At 36.7% G+C, this 16,626-nt stretch overlaps 1 protein-coding gene across 6 annotated transcripts in view; it reads left to right on the plus strand.

The window, feature by feature from the left end:
• The window catches only part of PRKD3 (protein kinase D3), a 68,786-nt gene that overhangs the window by 48,878 nt on the left and 3,282 nt on the right, over positions 1 to 16,626 (plus strand). For all 6 annotated transcript variants that reach the window (XM_059660106.1, XM_059660110.1, XM_059660111.1 and 3 more), the window contains 6 exons: positions 79 to 151; positions 1,023 to 1,129; positions 6,711 to 6,872; positions 7,423 to 7,521; positions 11,433 to 11,700; positions 15,058 to 15,143. In XM_059660106.1, coding sequence (XP_059516089.1) covers positions 79 to 151; positions 1,023 to 1,129; positions 6,711 to 6,872; positions 7,423 to 7,521; positions 11,433 to 11,700; positions 15,058 to 15,143 — 795 coding nt within the window. The remainder of the gene's footprint in view (positions 1 to 78; positions 152 to 1,022; positions 1,130 to 6,710; positions 6,873 to 7,422; positions 7,522 to 11,432; positions 11,701 to 15,057; positions 15,144 to 16,626) is intronic.

The following is a 16,626-nucleotide window of genomic DNA, read 5'->3' on the forward strand; positions in this document are numbered from 1 at the left end:
AAGTGTTTGAAGAGTCAGAGATGTTGATAATGCTTTGTAAGGGTCAGTTATACTTACTGCTTACTTTTTCCTAAATAGGACATCAGTACTGTTTACCAGATCTTTGCAGATGAGGTGCTTGGTTCAGGCCAGTTTGGCATCGTTTATGGAGGTAAGTGACTATAGCCATTTAGATATAGAACATACTATAGAAACATTGTGAAATTTTAAAACATCTGCCAGCTGTTACGTCTTGTCACAATTAAGTAACAGAAAGAGTAAGAAAATTAGTTTCACAGTAGCCTTTATCTCTTTCTGTAGCTCGCACATATTTGTGTATGAAAAATAAATGGTTTGAAGTTATGCCTGTTTATTGAAGTATATGTCCTACTGGTTTTCCAACACAAATGAGACCATTTGTCTACTGTTTGCTCTGTGATTTAGGATATTGGCAAAGTCATTTAACCTCACTGTGCCTCAGTATCTTCATCAGTTTAATGGAGCTAATAAAAGCTGATCTGCAAGCTCACAGGGTTGTTAATATTAACTTAATATACATAAGGGTACTTTATAAGCTTTACAAAAAATATGTTAAACCCTTGTCATCCCTTGCTAAGACTATTACAGTAGTCTCCTAGTTGGCCTTACAGCCTCCAGGCTTGCCCTAATATGTGGTTAAATCACTCGCTGATTCAGTGAACCTAGAATAAAATTAATTCATTGGTACAATGTTTCCATCTTGACAGAGTCTCTAAATGCCAGTTAACTATCATTTATTTAATAAGGCAGATTATTTTTCATCAAACAAGTTGATTCAAATTTCCTACCATTTCAAATAATAAAATTCCCTTTATTATGGTCAAATAATTTATTTCTCAAAATTAAGGTGAATGAAGGAGAAAGAACAAAATGAGCCAAAGAAAAGAAACATAAGAGTAAATTCATATAAATTTCAGTCTGTGGACAACTTTCAGATAAAGCTTTTGTATTGCATGTGAGCTGTCAATTTACTTCTTTCTTTTCTATACTTTTTTTAAAAATAGGAAAACATAGGAAGACTGGAAGGGATGTGGCTATTAAAGTAATTGATAAGATGAGATTTCCCACAAAACAGGAAAGTCAACTCCGTAATGAAGTGGCTATTTTACAGGTAAAAAAAATGTTGCTTTCGAGGGGTTTTAAGTTTTGACTTACTAATTTTTAATCGAAGACTGTTTAATGTACTGATAAGAATAAGATTTGGGATTTGGTTTGGTTTGGTTTTGGTCTCATGACCTTTTGGCTTAGTGAGAGGGTGGTGAGCATCTGAATTAACTCCTTAAGTTCTTTTTTAAAAAGGAAAAATTAAATTACAGTAAACCAAGAGTTACAAAGACTGCCATTATTTTGCTCTATGGTAGTAATTTATTTAGAAGACATTTTCATAAATAAAATCTTTTTAAAAAAATACTATTCTTAATACCTATCACCACGTTTTGTTAGATCATTGTTGTACCAACCAATTCTCACAGATGAGGTGCTTGACTATTACAGCAATTGTTATAAAAATAAAGACTGCTTAAAAATTATTTACCTTTCGCCCGGCTGGTGTGGCTCAGTGGTTGAGTGTCGACCTATGAACCAGGAGGCCATGGTTGTATTCCCAGTGAGGGCACATGGGATTGGGTTGCCAGCTCGGTCCCCAGTAGGGAGTGTGCAGGAGGCAGCTGATCAATGATTCTCTTACATCATTGACGTTTCTAACTCTCTATCCTTCTCCCTTCCTCTCTCTGAAATCAATAAAAACATATTTAAAAAATTGTTTACTAACAGTAGTAGTTGTTATTTTATTAATTCAAAAGTCTAAAGATTTAACTTATTAATGGCTTAATCCATTAAGGTATATTTTTAAAGATATATTGGCAGTGACTTAAAATCCCATAAAATAAATTACTATATGTTTTTAAAAATATGTTTTTATTGATTTTAGGGAGAGAGAGATAGAAACGTCAATGAGAGAGAAACATGGATTGGCTGCCTCCTGCACATCCCCTTCTGGCGATCCAGCCCGCAACCAGGGCGTGTGCCCTGACTGGGAATCGAACATGCAGCCTCCTGGTGCATGGGTTGATACTCAACCACTGAGCAACACCGGCCAGGCTACTGTGTGTTTTATTTTCTTTTAACATTTTTACTTCTTTTGGGAGTCACCCAGAGGATAAGATTTAGCTTTATCTATTTAATTTTTCTGATAAATGCTTATTTTATCTTTTTAATATTTAATATCATATAAAATAGTATATAATATTTAATACATAACATGCAAGTTTCTATTAATTCAGTGTGTAGCTTTTGCACAATATTTTAGAAATCATGGTGTGATGTGATAGTTAAAGCTGTCAGCGCCCAATTTGCTTGTGGGTGAAGTTCAAGAAGACATACTCACTAAACTTATGGTTCCTTGAAGAAGGTAAGAAATTTATAAACACATAACTAATTTTACATTTATTATATTATTGGTCACTAGTAATAACATTTGCCTCACTTCTTTTTCAGAGGAGTGATAATCAAAAGATTGGTCTACAAGCTACCTGTGTTCACTTCAAGGCTGCCTCCTACAAAGAAAGTTACCCTAAATGAAATATTAGCTTTCACACTCTGTATTAGGGTGTGACTACATTATTAGAAGATCTTTTTTCATATCTTATTTTGGAATCTTTCTCATTGTCCAACTAATATGCAAAAAAAATAAATATTAAGGATATATTCCTAAAGCTTGATTTCTTGGTGTCATTTTTGATCACAAACACTGAACCTCTTTTCTCCTATGTTAGCAACTCTGGATCATGGTAACAAATAGGAATTTCCAGATAATGTACAATGTAAAACATTATTAGTGTATCCTTCTGGTTATTTTCCTTGAAATTGCCCAGTTGGGGATAGAATTAAGTAATTGTAACATGTTTCCAAATATAATATTGTCATCTTAAATTTAATACAATACTATGTTTGTGGTAGATTCTCTTCAAATTATTCATAGAAAATATTTACATTTTTATATTTAGTAAATGGCTTATTTTGTGCCAGAAACTATACTTAATTTTTCTCAAACTCACCTAGCAGGAAGATGCTCCATGAAACGAGTTATTTATCAGTTTTGTTAACTGATAATTTCAAACTACCTACCCTGTACTAGGCACATAGCAAGTACTCTTATTATTTGTTGAATAAATGTATTTTTGTGGGGAATTATTTAGAACATACTAAATTTTTTAAAAGGAAGCATGGAATGATCCATTTGTATAAATTCTCATAGGGGATGTGCAGGAGGCAGCCAATCAGTGTCTCTCTCATATAATGTGTATACTATATATGTTTATATACAGTTATGTGCAGAAAAGAATTCATACCTGCATACACTGTCAGCATTGTCTCATCTGGGAAGCATGGGGACTTTTACTTTCATTTCATGGAAATATGGTAATGTTAAGTGTTTCTTTGGCTATTTATTGCCTGAGCAGAAAAGGGGTGGTGCTCCGAAAACGTTATCACAAACTTAAACAGGAACTTTCTATTTTGAATATTGTGTTATAAAGCCAGCATTTTCCCCTTCTTGGGAGTCATCCAAAAGCTACGAGAAAACTGGTAAACAGTAAAGCATACTCTGTCCTTCATAATAAAAGAGAGTTCAGACCTAAAAAATAGGTAGAAATTTTTCCAAAAGTAATGGAGATGGAGCAGGGGCGCATGCAGGAAGGGATACCACTAGAATGGTTTTTGCTGGCTCTTTTGAGATCTACAATTGTGATATCCAGGCACCTTCTCAGAAGACAGTCAAGGGATCATGCTCTGATAAGATTTATTTAATTCAAGGGAAAACACATTAAATGAATGGAAGGGCAGTTAAAAGTGGAAGAGAACAAATCACACTATACCAAATAACCAGTCATATGAATATATACATATTCAAATGTAAATATCCAAAGAATAGTATTATTTGATTTTCATGCAGTATATCTAGAAGTAGATTTCAAAATCAAAAAACAAAGCCCCCACCACCTGAAAACGGTATATTAAAATCTTAATTTTTGAATCAGAGAAAAGTCAAAATTTCAGAACACTATTTAGAAAATAATTATTTAAAACACTGTATCAGAGGTTTTGGACTATCGCTCAGAAAAAGCTTATTAACTTGAAATATTAAGCAAGAAAGAATGAAAATAAATTAAGAATCAAACTCAGGAAGTTAAGGAATGAACAAACAATGAGTTTAAGGAAAGCAGAAGGGATTAACAAAAAAGAAATTAATAAATTTAATACCAAAAAAATAAAATATGCCGAAACCGGTTTGGCTCAGTGGATAGAGCGTCAGCCTGCGGACTGAAAGGTCCCAGGTTCGATTCCGGTCAAGGGCATGTACCTGGGTTGCGGGCATATCCCCAGTAGGAGATGTGCAGGAGGCAGCTGATCGATGTTTCTCTCTCATCGATGTTTCTAACTATCTCTCTCCCTTCCTCTCTGTAAAAAATCAATAAAATATATTAAAAAAAAAAAAAGAATAAAATATGTCCAAAAGCATGTTCGGGGGGGGGGGAGGGGCATTAACAATAAAATAAATAGTCAACCTAATAAAAAAATAAAATATAAAAACATTGAAGAGATAACCACAAATACTGGGGAGGGGGGGGGAAGGAATCTTAAGGTACTACCTTGCACAATTCTATCAGATAAATTAGAAAACCTGGAGAAAAATGGTTAATTTTCTATGAAATTATAGTTTTCCAAAACAGACTTCAGAGAAAATAGGACATTTAAACAAACAGAAGTTATGAGAGAATAATGTACAGCGCAGTTGCATTTTTGTATGTGCGTGTGTGTTTTTAAAAGGGGGGGGGATCTAATAGACAACTACAGCATAGGGGACAGCCAGCCATACTTCCAACTCTAGGTTGACCAAAGAAAGTTATGATATTCTGAATTTTTCACTGCTTACTGTCATTAATTATTCACTGTGGGCTATTTCACTTCTGTTTATAAGATTTTGTCACTTCTTAATTTTGCTGCTTGGAAGATTTATGGTGTTTTAAGTTAATTAGTAAATTGGAACATTAAGTAGTTTTAAGTTGATTAGCAAAGAATATTTTGTGCTTCTTACTCATTTTCTTAAACATTTTTTAAAAGAACAACCATGAATTAGACATTGATTTAAAATGACTAAGACACAGTCTCTGCCCCTAAGGAGTTAATGAGGCTACAGAGTAAGATACATACATAGTATGGTACCATGGATAAATATTGGGGGAATTGAGATGATGGTGGATTTAAAAACATTTTAGAGATGGAGCTCAACTTCACATAGACAAAAAAAAAAAAAAAAAAGTTTGCCCTCTTAGTGTAATTAGGTACCCATGATAAGGACAAAAGGCATAAGAAAAATATTATTTCTATTAATAAATTAAAAGTGTAATTATTTGGGTCAATAGAGCATATTTACGATGAATTGGGAGAATGAAATTAGATTTTTTTAAGATCTTAAAATTCCAGCAGAGGAATTAAGATTTATGCACAGAAATAAAGATAGGTTGCTTTTTTTAGTAGCAGAAACAGTATCACATTCATCTTTGTATTGTCCAACCCTGGTAACATAGTAGTACTCAAGTAACATTGGTTGATGGAGATAAAAAGATGCTGAGCCTAAATGAGGGAAGGCCAAATCAACACATAATATACTGAGAATCAAGACTTGGGTAAATAATTACCTTAACACTAGATTGCCCAAGGAAGTCATTTTGACTGCTTTTTAATTTCAATTAGAAAAACAATTATGTATATAAGGACACAATGTCTTAGAATTTTGTGACTTTTTGTACAACATATAAATGCGTTTATTAATAATTGTAGTTACCTCCCCCTCCTTCATTTCCGGTATGTATATATATATATATATATATACATATATATATATATATATATGTTATACCTATATTGCCCAAAAGCAGTCATTTTGACTGCTTGGGGAAATTATGACTCTTATTATTGAATTGATTAAATTTCTTATATGACCAGTTCGGCTCTGTACTGAAATAACAGTTTTCATTTTTTTTTCGATTACCGTCACATGATAACATACAAGTACATGATAAATTGTCGATACTTGATAAGTTGCAGTTGCTCAATAAGCTAAACTAGTACTTGTTATTCGAATCTTTATGCAGTGATACTTGTTCTAATAAGTTGTTTATTTTCTTTTGCGCCCTAAATTCATGAAAGAAATGTCGAATAGAAGTGAGTTATTGGAAAAGCTAAGGAACATAAGTGAAGAGTGCTCCGATATTATTCTTTCACAATGCAGTCATTTTGACTGCTTTTGGGCAATATAGGTATATACTAAATTTCAGTCTTTCTAGTGTTAAAAACAAAGCCATGTCTTGAGCATAGACCTTCACAAATACTTGCCCCAAAGAATCCTGTGTAATTAGCTAAAATTTGGCAATTGGTGCTTATTCATGGACAGCATAAAGTTAGTGTCAGAAGACTAAAAAGGTGAGACGGAAAAGAAGTAGTAATGGACAAGGGCAATTATATAATCAACTTGGGGAGACATTCTTTCGCCTCAGTGCATCAGCTCTCCATAAGTTGGAAAAATTGTAATGTGTGATACTTTTTATTTTGTTTGCTTTACTGTTTATTTTCCTAAGCTGTTTTTCTTCCTTTGCCATGTATTGCATACAATTAATCCTGCAACTCTTCAGAACTTGCACCATCCTGGGATTGTAAACCTGGAATGCATGTTTGAAACCCCAGAACGAGTTTTTGTAGTAATGGAAAAGCTGCATGGAGATATGTTGGAAATGATTCTATCCAGTGAGAAAAGTCGACTTCCAGAACGAATTACTAAATTCATGGTGACACAGGTATCTTAACCATTTTTTTAAACAAGAGAATAATTTTTTGACAGTGAAAGATAACTGCTTAGTTTTTTATTTTTATTTTCCATTTACCCTGTTTTAGAAGCAGCTGTCTTTTATGTTAGCATTGTTTCTTTTTAAAATTTTTTAAATTACACTTGACACAGTATTATATTAGTTTCATGTGTACAACATAGTCATTAGACATTTATAACATTTACAGAGTGACCACCCTGATAAGTTTAGTACTCATGTGACACCATACATAGTTGTTACAGTGTTATTGACTATCTTCCCTATGCTTTATTTTATTTTTTATCTTTTAGTTAAATATACTGGAGTGATTAGAAACTACACAAAATAATTAAATAGCATTATATATATTTTACATATTCCTAATGTGGGAATTGTTAATCTTGAAGAATAGAATAACACAGTTAAATCTTGATGAACTGTAGTTGGCTTTTCAAATTATTCTGTGATTCAACAGGTTAGATTGGGGTTTAGCTATTATTTTTCCAGGCATTAAAAAAAAATCTGTTTCTTTCAATAACAGATACTTGTTGCTTTGAGGAATCTACATTTTAAAAATATTGTGCACTGTGATTTAAAGCCAGAAAATGTGCTACTCGCATCAGCAGAGCCGTTTCCTCAGGTGAGATATTCTCCAAACCTTCTTAAGTATCATTTTAAATATCTTTCAACATGATGAAGTACCTACATAACAAAAAGCCATGCTGTAGGTTCAAGTATATAACCATTTTACACCCAGTAAGGATTAATACCTGAAGAGTTTGAATTCAGATTTTACTAATTGTTTATTTTTATGAAAGACTTTCTAAACTTAACCAGATCTCAAGGAATACCTTCTGCACATAGACTGTTTGCAATTCACCTCTCTCTTTGGGTTGGGGTTGGGAATAAAGTGGGAGAGAATCAACCTTGGTAGGTGCTCATTGCTGAGCACAAAACAAACTGAGGGGTAACCCTGAATTGGGAGATACTAGATTTTGATTATCTAGTTGGCAGGAAGCCAATTCTTCTTGCTCTTAAAATTTTATATTTCAATCATTTTCACCAAAACCTATATAAGAATTACATTTCCCATCACCACCAGTACTCAAGCACATAAAATACCATGTGTGCCCTATGTGTGATGCACTGGTTTCGTTTTTTACTCAGTTAAATTTCATTTAATTAAAAAATGTTGATCTTGATCCAAATTTATTTCATTACCTAAAAATGAATCATAACCCAAAGTTTGAAAAAGTTTTCCTGAGGAAATATGTTGGCAGTACCTTTGAATGGTTTTCATGATTGTGTCATTGATGAGCCTTCCAAACAGCTAGAATATCTGTTGCCAAACTGTTTATATACATTTAAAACATGTACAACTAGACAAATGCCTAGAATAAAAATAACAGATGGCTATTTTACTTGGTAAATTCAACTCAAATTGTCTTTCAAAGAAAAAAATGCGTTAAAAATTATTTAACCTTTTTACTTTTAAAGAAGTAATCATATTCTTTCTTTTATAATGTCTATGTGGTTAGAAGTTATTCCTTATCATTGCAAGGTCAAAGAGGGTTCCCTAGTCATTGGTGCAATTTTTTTAAATAAAGTACTTCCCGCCGAAACCGGTTTGGCTCAGTGGATAGAGCGTCGGCCTGCGGACTGAAAGGTCCTAGGTTCGATTCCGGTCAAGGGCATGTACCAGGGTTGCGGGCACATCCCCAGTAGGAGATGTGCGGGAGGCAGCTGATCGATGTTTCTCTCTCATCGATGTTTCTAACTCTCTATCTCTCTCCCTTCCTCTCTGTAAAAAATCAATAAAAATATATTTAAAAAAAAAAAAGTACTTCCCTATCTTATCTCAGATCTTCAAAATAGTATGGGCAAAGGAAACTCCAGCTTTCTGACCTCTACTTTAGTGATCTCCATTGTTCCACTAGGAACAAAGGGAAAATAGAATAATTTACTTGATAGTCTTTTTTGCTCAAGTGCTAGCTAGCCATGGTCACACTTCTTTATTCTGTTGCCAAACTGCCAAGTCATTTTACTTTATCAAGATGTTAGCTAAAATATGGCATTTAACAACAAAATCAAAGAGTTTATGTTTCTTCATGGTCAATATAGTCCTACTCTTCAAAGACTCAAATAGAGAAATAGCCAATTTCAGTAATGACACAGAACAAATATCATCATAAAAACATCTATGAGGGTCCATATCTCCAAAATAGCATCATTTAAATATACCTTCATCTTTGCTTTCCTCTCAGTATTTGTACTACTGATTTGTACAGGCCAAATTCCTTTTCTCTCATTTTATATTAATGCTTTCTCTGAAGACATTTTGTGAATGAGGCATTTCCTCTGGAAAGTACTTGTTACTTGCTTATTCAGCATGGATGCATCATTCATCACCAAACCTGAACCTCTAGATGAGGGTTCTGAGCTCTGCCAAGCTTACCAAACTTCCAGAACTCTGTTCCCAAGCGGACATGATAGTGAATGTGGCTACCTGCCACATAGCTACATAGATATCTGATTAGCACTAATTGTGCCACAGGCATAGAAAGCACTGTTATTTTTCAAGCAGTCTTTAGCGTTACTCTTCTGCTGGCCATATTAATAGTTATCTTTAGTACACTTCAATTTCATTTACTTGCCAACTTATAGTATTGATACTTGGGAAGACAGATTCTAGGATTAAGCAAAATAAAAAGTGGGTGTTTTTTTTAATTTTTTTTTTTATTGATTTCAAAGAGGAAGGGAGAGGGAGAGACAGAGATAGAAACATCAGTGATGAGAGAGAATTATTGATTGGCTGCCTCCTGCACACTCCCAACTGGGGATTCAAGCCTGCAACCTGGGCACATGCCCTGACGAGGAGTGGAACCGTGAAATCCTGGTTCATAGCCTGACTCAATTACAGAGCCACGCTGGTCGGGCAAAATAAAAAGATTTTAAATATCATAACTTCTTTTCATTCAGCAAATATTTATTAAGTACCTTTATATGTCCAGGCACTGTGAATCCACTGGGGATTAAAAATGAAATACAGCCGAAACCGGTTTGGCTCAGTGGATAGAGTGTCAGCTTGCGGACTGAAGGGTCCCAGGTTCGATTCCGGTCAAGGGCATGTGCCTGGGTTGCGGGCACATCCCCAGTGGGAGATGTGCAGGAGGCGGCTGATCGATGTTTCTCTCTCATCGATGTTTCTAGCTCTCTATCTCTCTCCCTTCCTCTCTGTAAAAAATCAATAAAATATATTTAAAAATAAATAATAAATAAATAAATAAATAAATAAATAAAATGAAATACATAACCCTGACCGGTTTGGCTCAGTGGATAGAGCATCAGCCTGTGGACTGCAAGGTCCCAGGTTCGATTCCAGTCAAGGGCATATACCTTGGTTGTGGGCACATCCCCAGTAGGGGATGTGCAGGAGGCGGCTGATCGATGTTTCTTTCTTTCTTTTTTTTTTTTTTTAATATATTTTATTGATTTTTTACAGAGAGAAAGGGAGAGGGATAGAGTTAGAAACATCGATGAGAGAGAAACATCAATCAGCTGCCTCCTGCACACTCCCTACTAGGGATGTGCCTGCACCCAAGGTACATGCCCTTGACCAGAATCGAACCTGGGACCCTTGAGTCTGCAGGCCGACGCTCTATCCCAGCCGTGGGCAAACTACGGCCCGCTGGCCGGATTCGGCCTGTTTGAAATGAATAAAACAAAAAAGACCGTACCCTTTTATGTAATGATGTTTACTTTGAATTTATATTAGTTCACACAAACACTCCACCCATGCTTTTGTTCCGGCCCTCCGGTCCAGTTTAAGAACCCATTGTGGCCCTCGAGTCAAAAAGTTTGCCCACCCCTGCTCTATCCACTGAGCCAAACCGGCTGATGTTTCTTTCTCATCGATGTTTCTAACTCTCTATCCCTCTCCGTTCCTCTGTAAAAAATCAATAAAATATATATATTTTTTAAATGAAATACATAATTCTTGCTCACAGATGATAGAAAAGTAATCTCCTTAAACTCCAAATGAGAAAGATCAGCACCCTCCATTTCATCAAACAATTTTGAACACTTATAACACCAGTCTGGTATTTGGCATTCTGGAATCTAGAATCTGAAAGTGGTGGTGTTGTTTTTTGTTGTTTTTAATATATTTTATTGATTTTTTACAGAGAGGAAGGGAGAGAGATAGAGAGTTAGAAACATCGATCAGCCGCCTCCTGCACATCTCCTACTGGGGATGTGCCCGCAACCCAGGTACATGCCCTTGACTGTAATCGAACCTAGGATCTTTCAGTCTGCAGGCCGACGCTCTATCCACTGAGCCAAACCGGTTTTGGCTAAAAGTGGTTTTTTGAAAGAAGCACTGTTAGTAATGAATCACAGGTTATGACTGTATTTTACAATTCCCCTATCTACAGTCATTGGACATGCATAATCAGTACAGTTGGCAAGTGTGATACACTATCATTTAGGGATAGGTTAGATAGATAGGTAATGTAGAAGAATATAAAATTAACACCATCCTTTGAATTGCAGGTGAAGCTGTGTGACTTTGGTTTTGCACGCATCATTGGTGAGAAGTCATTCAGGAGGTCTGTGGTAGGAACTCCAGCATACTTAGCCCCTGAAGTTCTCAGAAGCAAAGGTTACAACCGTTCTCTAGACATGTGGTCAGTGGGAGTTATTGTCTATGTGAGCCTCAGTGGCACATTTCCTTTTAATGAAGATGAAGATATAAATGACCAAATCCAAAATGCTGCATTTATGTACCCACCAAATCCATGGAAAGAAATTTCTGGTGAAGGTAAAAAAAATGTTTAGCTCTATGCCTTTTAGTCTGAAAATCTTTGTGACCCCCCCCTATCGGCCGTTTTTTACTTTTATATATATATCTTCTGTTCATCTTCCAAATTCAATTAGTTACCTGTTTTTGAGCGCTCTTCCTTATAATTCCCAGGCATAGCACTAATCCAGGCCCCACTTGGCTCATTTTGAACTACTAAAATCTCTGTCCTTTCTAGTCATCACTGGCAAATGCATTTTCAGGAAACACATTTACTTTCATATCATTGGTCTCCCTGTAACCACGCTGCAGCTATTTCTGTGATATGACCCAAGCTTACTTCCAGCTTCATCTCCCACTACTCCCCTATATAATCCTGCACTACTTTCTGATGAGGTCTCTGCCTACAGTCCCTCCTCAGGTTCTTTATATCTAGAATGAGCTTTATAGTCAGTAGAATCTCCAGTTTGTTTTCAGCTCTCCTGTGGACCCTACTGGAAAGCTTTATACATTTATTTTTCCTGCCTGGTAAAGGGTTTTGAGTTTGCTATTTCTGGTTGTGTCCAGCAAGGATGACTTGGTTAGCATTTGATACCCAAACACTAACCTTAAAGCTAAATTTAACCATAACCCTAACAACAAAAGAAACCACTGTTGAGTATGAACTTTTTAAAAAATATGATTTTAGAGAGAGGGATAAGTAGAAACATCGATGAGAGAGATATATTGATTGGCTGCCTCCTGCACACTCCCTACTGGGGATTGAGCCTGCAACCCTAGTATATGCCCTAACTGGGAATCAAACCAGTGACCTCTTGGTTCATTGGTCAACACTCAACCACTGAGCCACACCAGCCAGGCTTGAGTATGAACTTTTGGTAGTAACTTATCACCTCAATCTAACCATGGAGGCAAGGTAATGGCCTTGGCAACTTTTCTAGACCAAGCCAGGGACTAGAAAGCAGTGTGATGTCAATATGATGGAAGGGGGAGGGCATTATCTTGTAATCAGCATCTGTTTTATTCATCTTGAAATAACATGTGAATACTTAGCATTGTGTTCTAAGCACCATTCTAAGCCATTTATGTGTATTAAGATAATGCCATCTTCTCAACAACCTTATTTTACAGATGAGGAAACAAAGGCAGAGTAGAATTTAGTAACTGACTTTGTATCACAGAATTAGGTGGCAGAATGACTTCAGCCCAGCGTGGCAGGCTCCACTCTTCCCCCCCCCCCCCCCCAAGTTTTGTTTGTTTATTTTTTAATGGAATTTATTGGCGTTACAGTGGTTAATAAAATTATATAGGTTTCAAGTGTGCAATTCTATAATACATCATCTTATGTGTTCACCATCCAGTCTCCTTTCTCCACCACTTATTCCTCCTTCACCCTCTTATACATGCCCCCACCCCTCCTTTCCCTCTAGTAATCACCATACTGTTGTGTCCGAGTTGTTTTTGCTTAATACCTTCACCTATTTCACCCAGCCCTGTTCCCTTGTCAGTTTGTTCTTTCTATCTGAGTCTCTTTCTGTTTTGGTCATTAGATTCCACATGTAAGTGAAATCACATGGTATTTGTCTTTCTGACTATCTGGTTTCACTTATAATACCTTCTAGGAGTGTGGTTCTCAACCTTAGCTGCACATTAGAATCACCTGGGAATCTTTTTAAAATCCTGATTTCTGGGTCTCATCCTCCAGAAATTCTGTTTCTTGGTTACTAATGTTGTGGCCCCACCCCATAATAAAGAAACAGAATTTCCAGAGGATGAGGCCCAGAAATCAGGATTTTAAAGATTCCCAGGTGATTCTAATGTGCAGCCAAGGTTGAAAACCACTGCTCTAGGTCCATCAATGCTGTTGTAAAAGATAATATATCCTTATTTTTTACAGCTGAGTAGTATTCCATTGTGTAAATATACCACAGCTTTTTTACCTACTCATCTACTGATGGCACTTGGGTTGCTGCCAAATCTTGGCTATTGTAAATAGCACTGCAGTGAATATAGGGTGTATATACTCTTTTGAATCAGCGTTTCAGGTTTCTCTGGATATATTCCCAGAAGTGGAATTGCTGGATCATAAAGCAGTTCCATATTTAATTTTTTGAGGAACCTCCATACTGTTTTCCATAGTGGCTTCACCAGTTTGCATTCCCACCAATAGAGCATGAGGTTCCCTTTTCTCCACATCTTCACCACTTGTCATCTGTGGACTTACTGATAGCCATTTTGACAAGTGTGAGGTGATAGCCCATTGTGGTTTTAATTTGCATTTCTCTGATTAGTGGCATTGAGCATCTTTTCATGTTTATTGGCCATCTGTACTAGTATATCCTCTTTAGAGAAGTGTCTATTCAAGTCCTTTGCCCATTTTTTTATTGGATTGTGTTTTTTGTGGTGTTCAGTTCTTTATAAATTTTGGATATTAACACCCCTTATCAGATGTAACATTGGTAAGTATGTTCTCCCCGTTCAGTGGGTTGTTTTTTTATTTTGTTGGTGGTTTCCTTTGCTGTGCAAAAACTTTTTGGTTTGATGTAGTCTCATTTACTTTTTTATTCTCCTTGCCCGAAAATATATACCACAAAAATACTGCTACGAGAAATGTCTAAGATTTTACTGCCTATCTTTTCTTCTAGGGTTTTTATGGTTTTGAGTCTTACATTTAACTCTTTAATTCAGTTTATTCTTAGGTATGATGTAAATAGGTGGTCTAGTTTCGTGTTTTTGCACATATCTGTCCAATTTTCCCAACACTATTTATTGAATAGATTGCCTTTACCCTATTGTATGTTCTTGCCTCGAATATTGACCATAAAGGCATGGGTTTATTTCTGGGCTTTGTTTTCTTCCATTGATCTGTATGTCTGTTTTTATGCCAGTACCGTGTTGTTTTGATTATTATGGCCTTATACTGTAGTTTTATATCAGGTAGAATTACTATCTCTAACTTTGTTCTTCTTTCTCAAGATTCCTTAGGCTATTTGGGGTCTTTTGTGGTTCCTTATAAATTTCTGGAATATTTGTTCTAGTTCTGTGAAATACACCATTGGTATTTTGATAGGAATTGCATTGAATCTATAGATTGCTTTGGGTAGTATGGACATTTTAATAATATTAATTCTTCCTATCAGAGTCTATACTTTTAACCTGTATTTTATATTGCCTCCTTAATAAAAAGAGATACACTGTAAATTCAGTAAACAGTTTCATGGATCATTAACATGTTAGTTTAAAGGCCATGTCCTTGAGGGGGAAAAATCCTCAACCCTTTATGTATTTCTATGGATTGAACTGCCTTCCAGGCAGTGCCACAGGTTTGGGGTGCTTTGTACTCCCAAATTCATGTATCTAATTTTGTATTTTCCTTAGCAATTGATTTGATAAACAACCTACTTCAAGTGAAGATGAGAAAACGTTACAGTGTGGACAAATCTCTTAGTCACCCCTGGCTGCAGGTAAAAAAATGTGTATCTCTTTGTCAAACCTCATTTGAGCAGATCACTGTGATTTCTCTTACCTAATGAAACTACTGTAAGATCAACAGGCTCTACACATCTTAGAATAATGTAAGCGTTCTATGGTGATTAATTTGTACTGTGGCTGAATCTCTGCAATAACACCATTGAAGTGCAGAACTGATAGGCAGTTAAACGCTCATCACCTGAAAGCAATGAATTTGCCTTTCATGGGGCTTTATGTGTTCGTTTCATCTTTTTGTACAATGAGCATAACACGTTATTTTCAAGTATACTTTATTTTTAAATAAATTTCTATTCAAAGGTTCATATTTGCATTGAAGAGACTGGAAATGCCATTTGAAACATTTGCCTTAGTTCCTCCAAAAGCTATTTTATAGATTTGTAAAAACGTACCCCCAAACTTCAGTATAAAGAGAGAAGCTTTAGAACTATTATAAGAGCAGTGAGGGGTAGAATTAACTTAAAAACAAATGCAGTTATTCTCAGGGTTTATTAAATTACCCTGATAATAGATTCTAGCTAAGCACTTTCCCTTATTTTAAGGAGCAAGTCATGGACCTCTCATAGTATAGAACAGATTGTTTTAGTGATTATTAGCCACCTCAGAAACCTGAGTCAATTTTTTAACTTTAGAAACTAGTTAATTTCTTCATATTCAGTTTGAAAAAGTATCTTTAACACTGATAATTTAAAATATTACAAATGGAACTTACTTTATAGCAAGTACTTATGAGTAGGAGATTGTCAATTATATGATTACTAGAGGCCTGGTGCACAAAAATTTGTGCACTTGGGGGGAGGGGGTCCCTCAGCCCGGCCTGTGCCCTCTCGCAGTCTGGGACCCCTCAAGAGATAACGACCTGCTGGCTTAGGCCTGCTCCCGGGTGGCAGAGGGCAGGCCCAATCCCTAGGTGCAGCCCCTGGTTGGGCTCAGAGCAGGGCCGATTGGGGGGTTGGGGCACCACCCCGTCACACTCAAGGCAGGGTCGATGGGGAAGTTGCGGTGCGACCCCCTGTCACGCACAGAGCAGGGCCCATCAGGGAGGTTGGGGCTCTGTACCCTGTCACGCACAGAGCGGGGCCCATCAGGTGGTTGGGGAGCTCCCCCGTCACTCACAGAGTAGATCCGATAGGGGAGTTGGGGCACCGTCTCCTGTCACACTCGGGGCAGGGCAGATCAGTGGGTTGGGGCGCCGCCCTCTATCACCCACAGAGCAGGGCCAATCAGGGGATTGAGGCGCCGCCACTGTCACACTCAGGGCAGGGCTGATGGGGAGGTTATGGCTCTACCCCATCACACAGAGCAGAGCCCGTGGGGGGGCGGGGGGGGGTTTGGGGCACCGCCCTCTATCACCCACAGAGTAGGGCCGATCAGGGGGTTGGGGCGCTGCCACTGTCACACTCAGGGCAGGGCTGATGGGGAGGTTATGGCTCTACCCTGTCACACACAGAGCAGGGC

This window comes from Myotis daubentonii, chromosome 12 (genome assembly GCF_963259705.1).
Source record: "Myotis daubentonii chromosome 12, mMyoDau2.1, whole genome shotgun sequence".
Classification (NCBI taxonomy): domain Eukaryota; kingdom Metazoa; phylum Chordata; class Mammalia; order Chiroptera; family Vespertilionidae; genus Myotis; species Myotis daubentonii.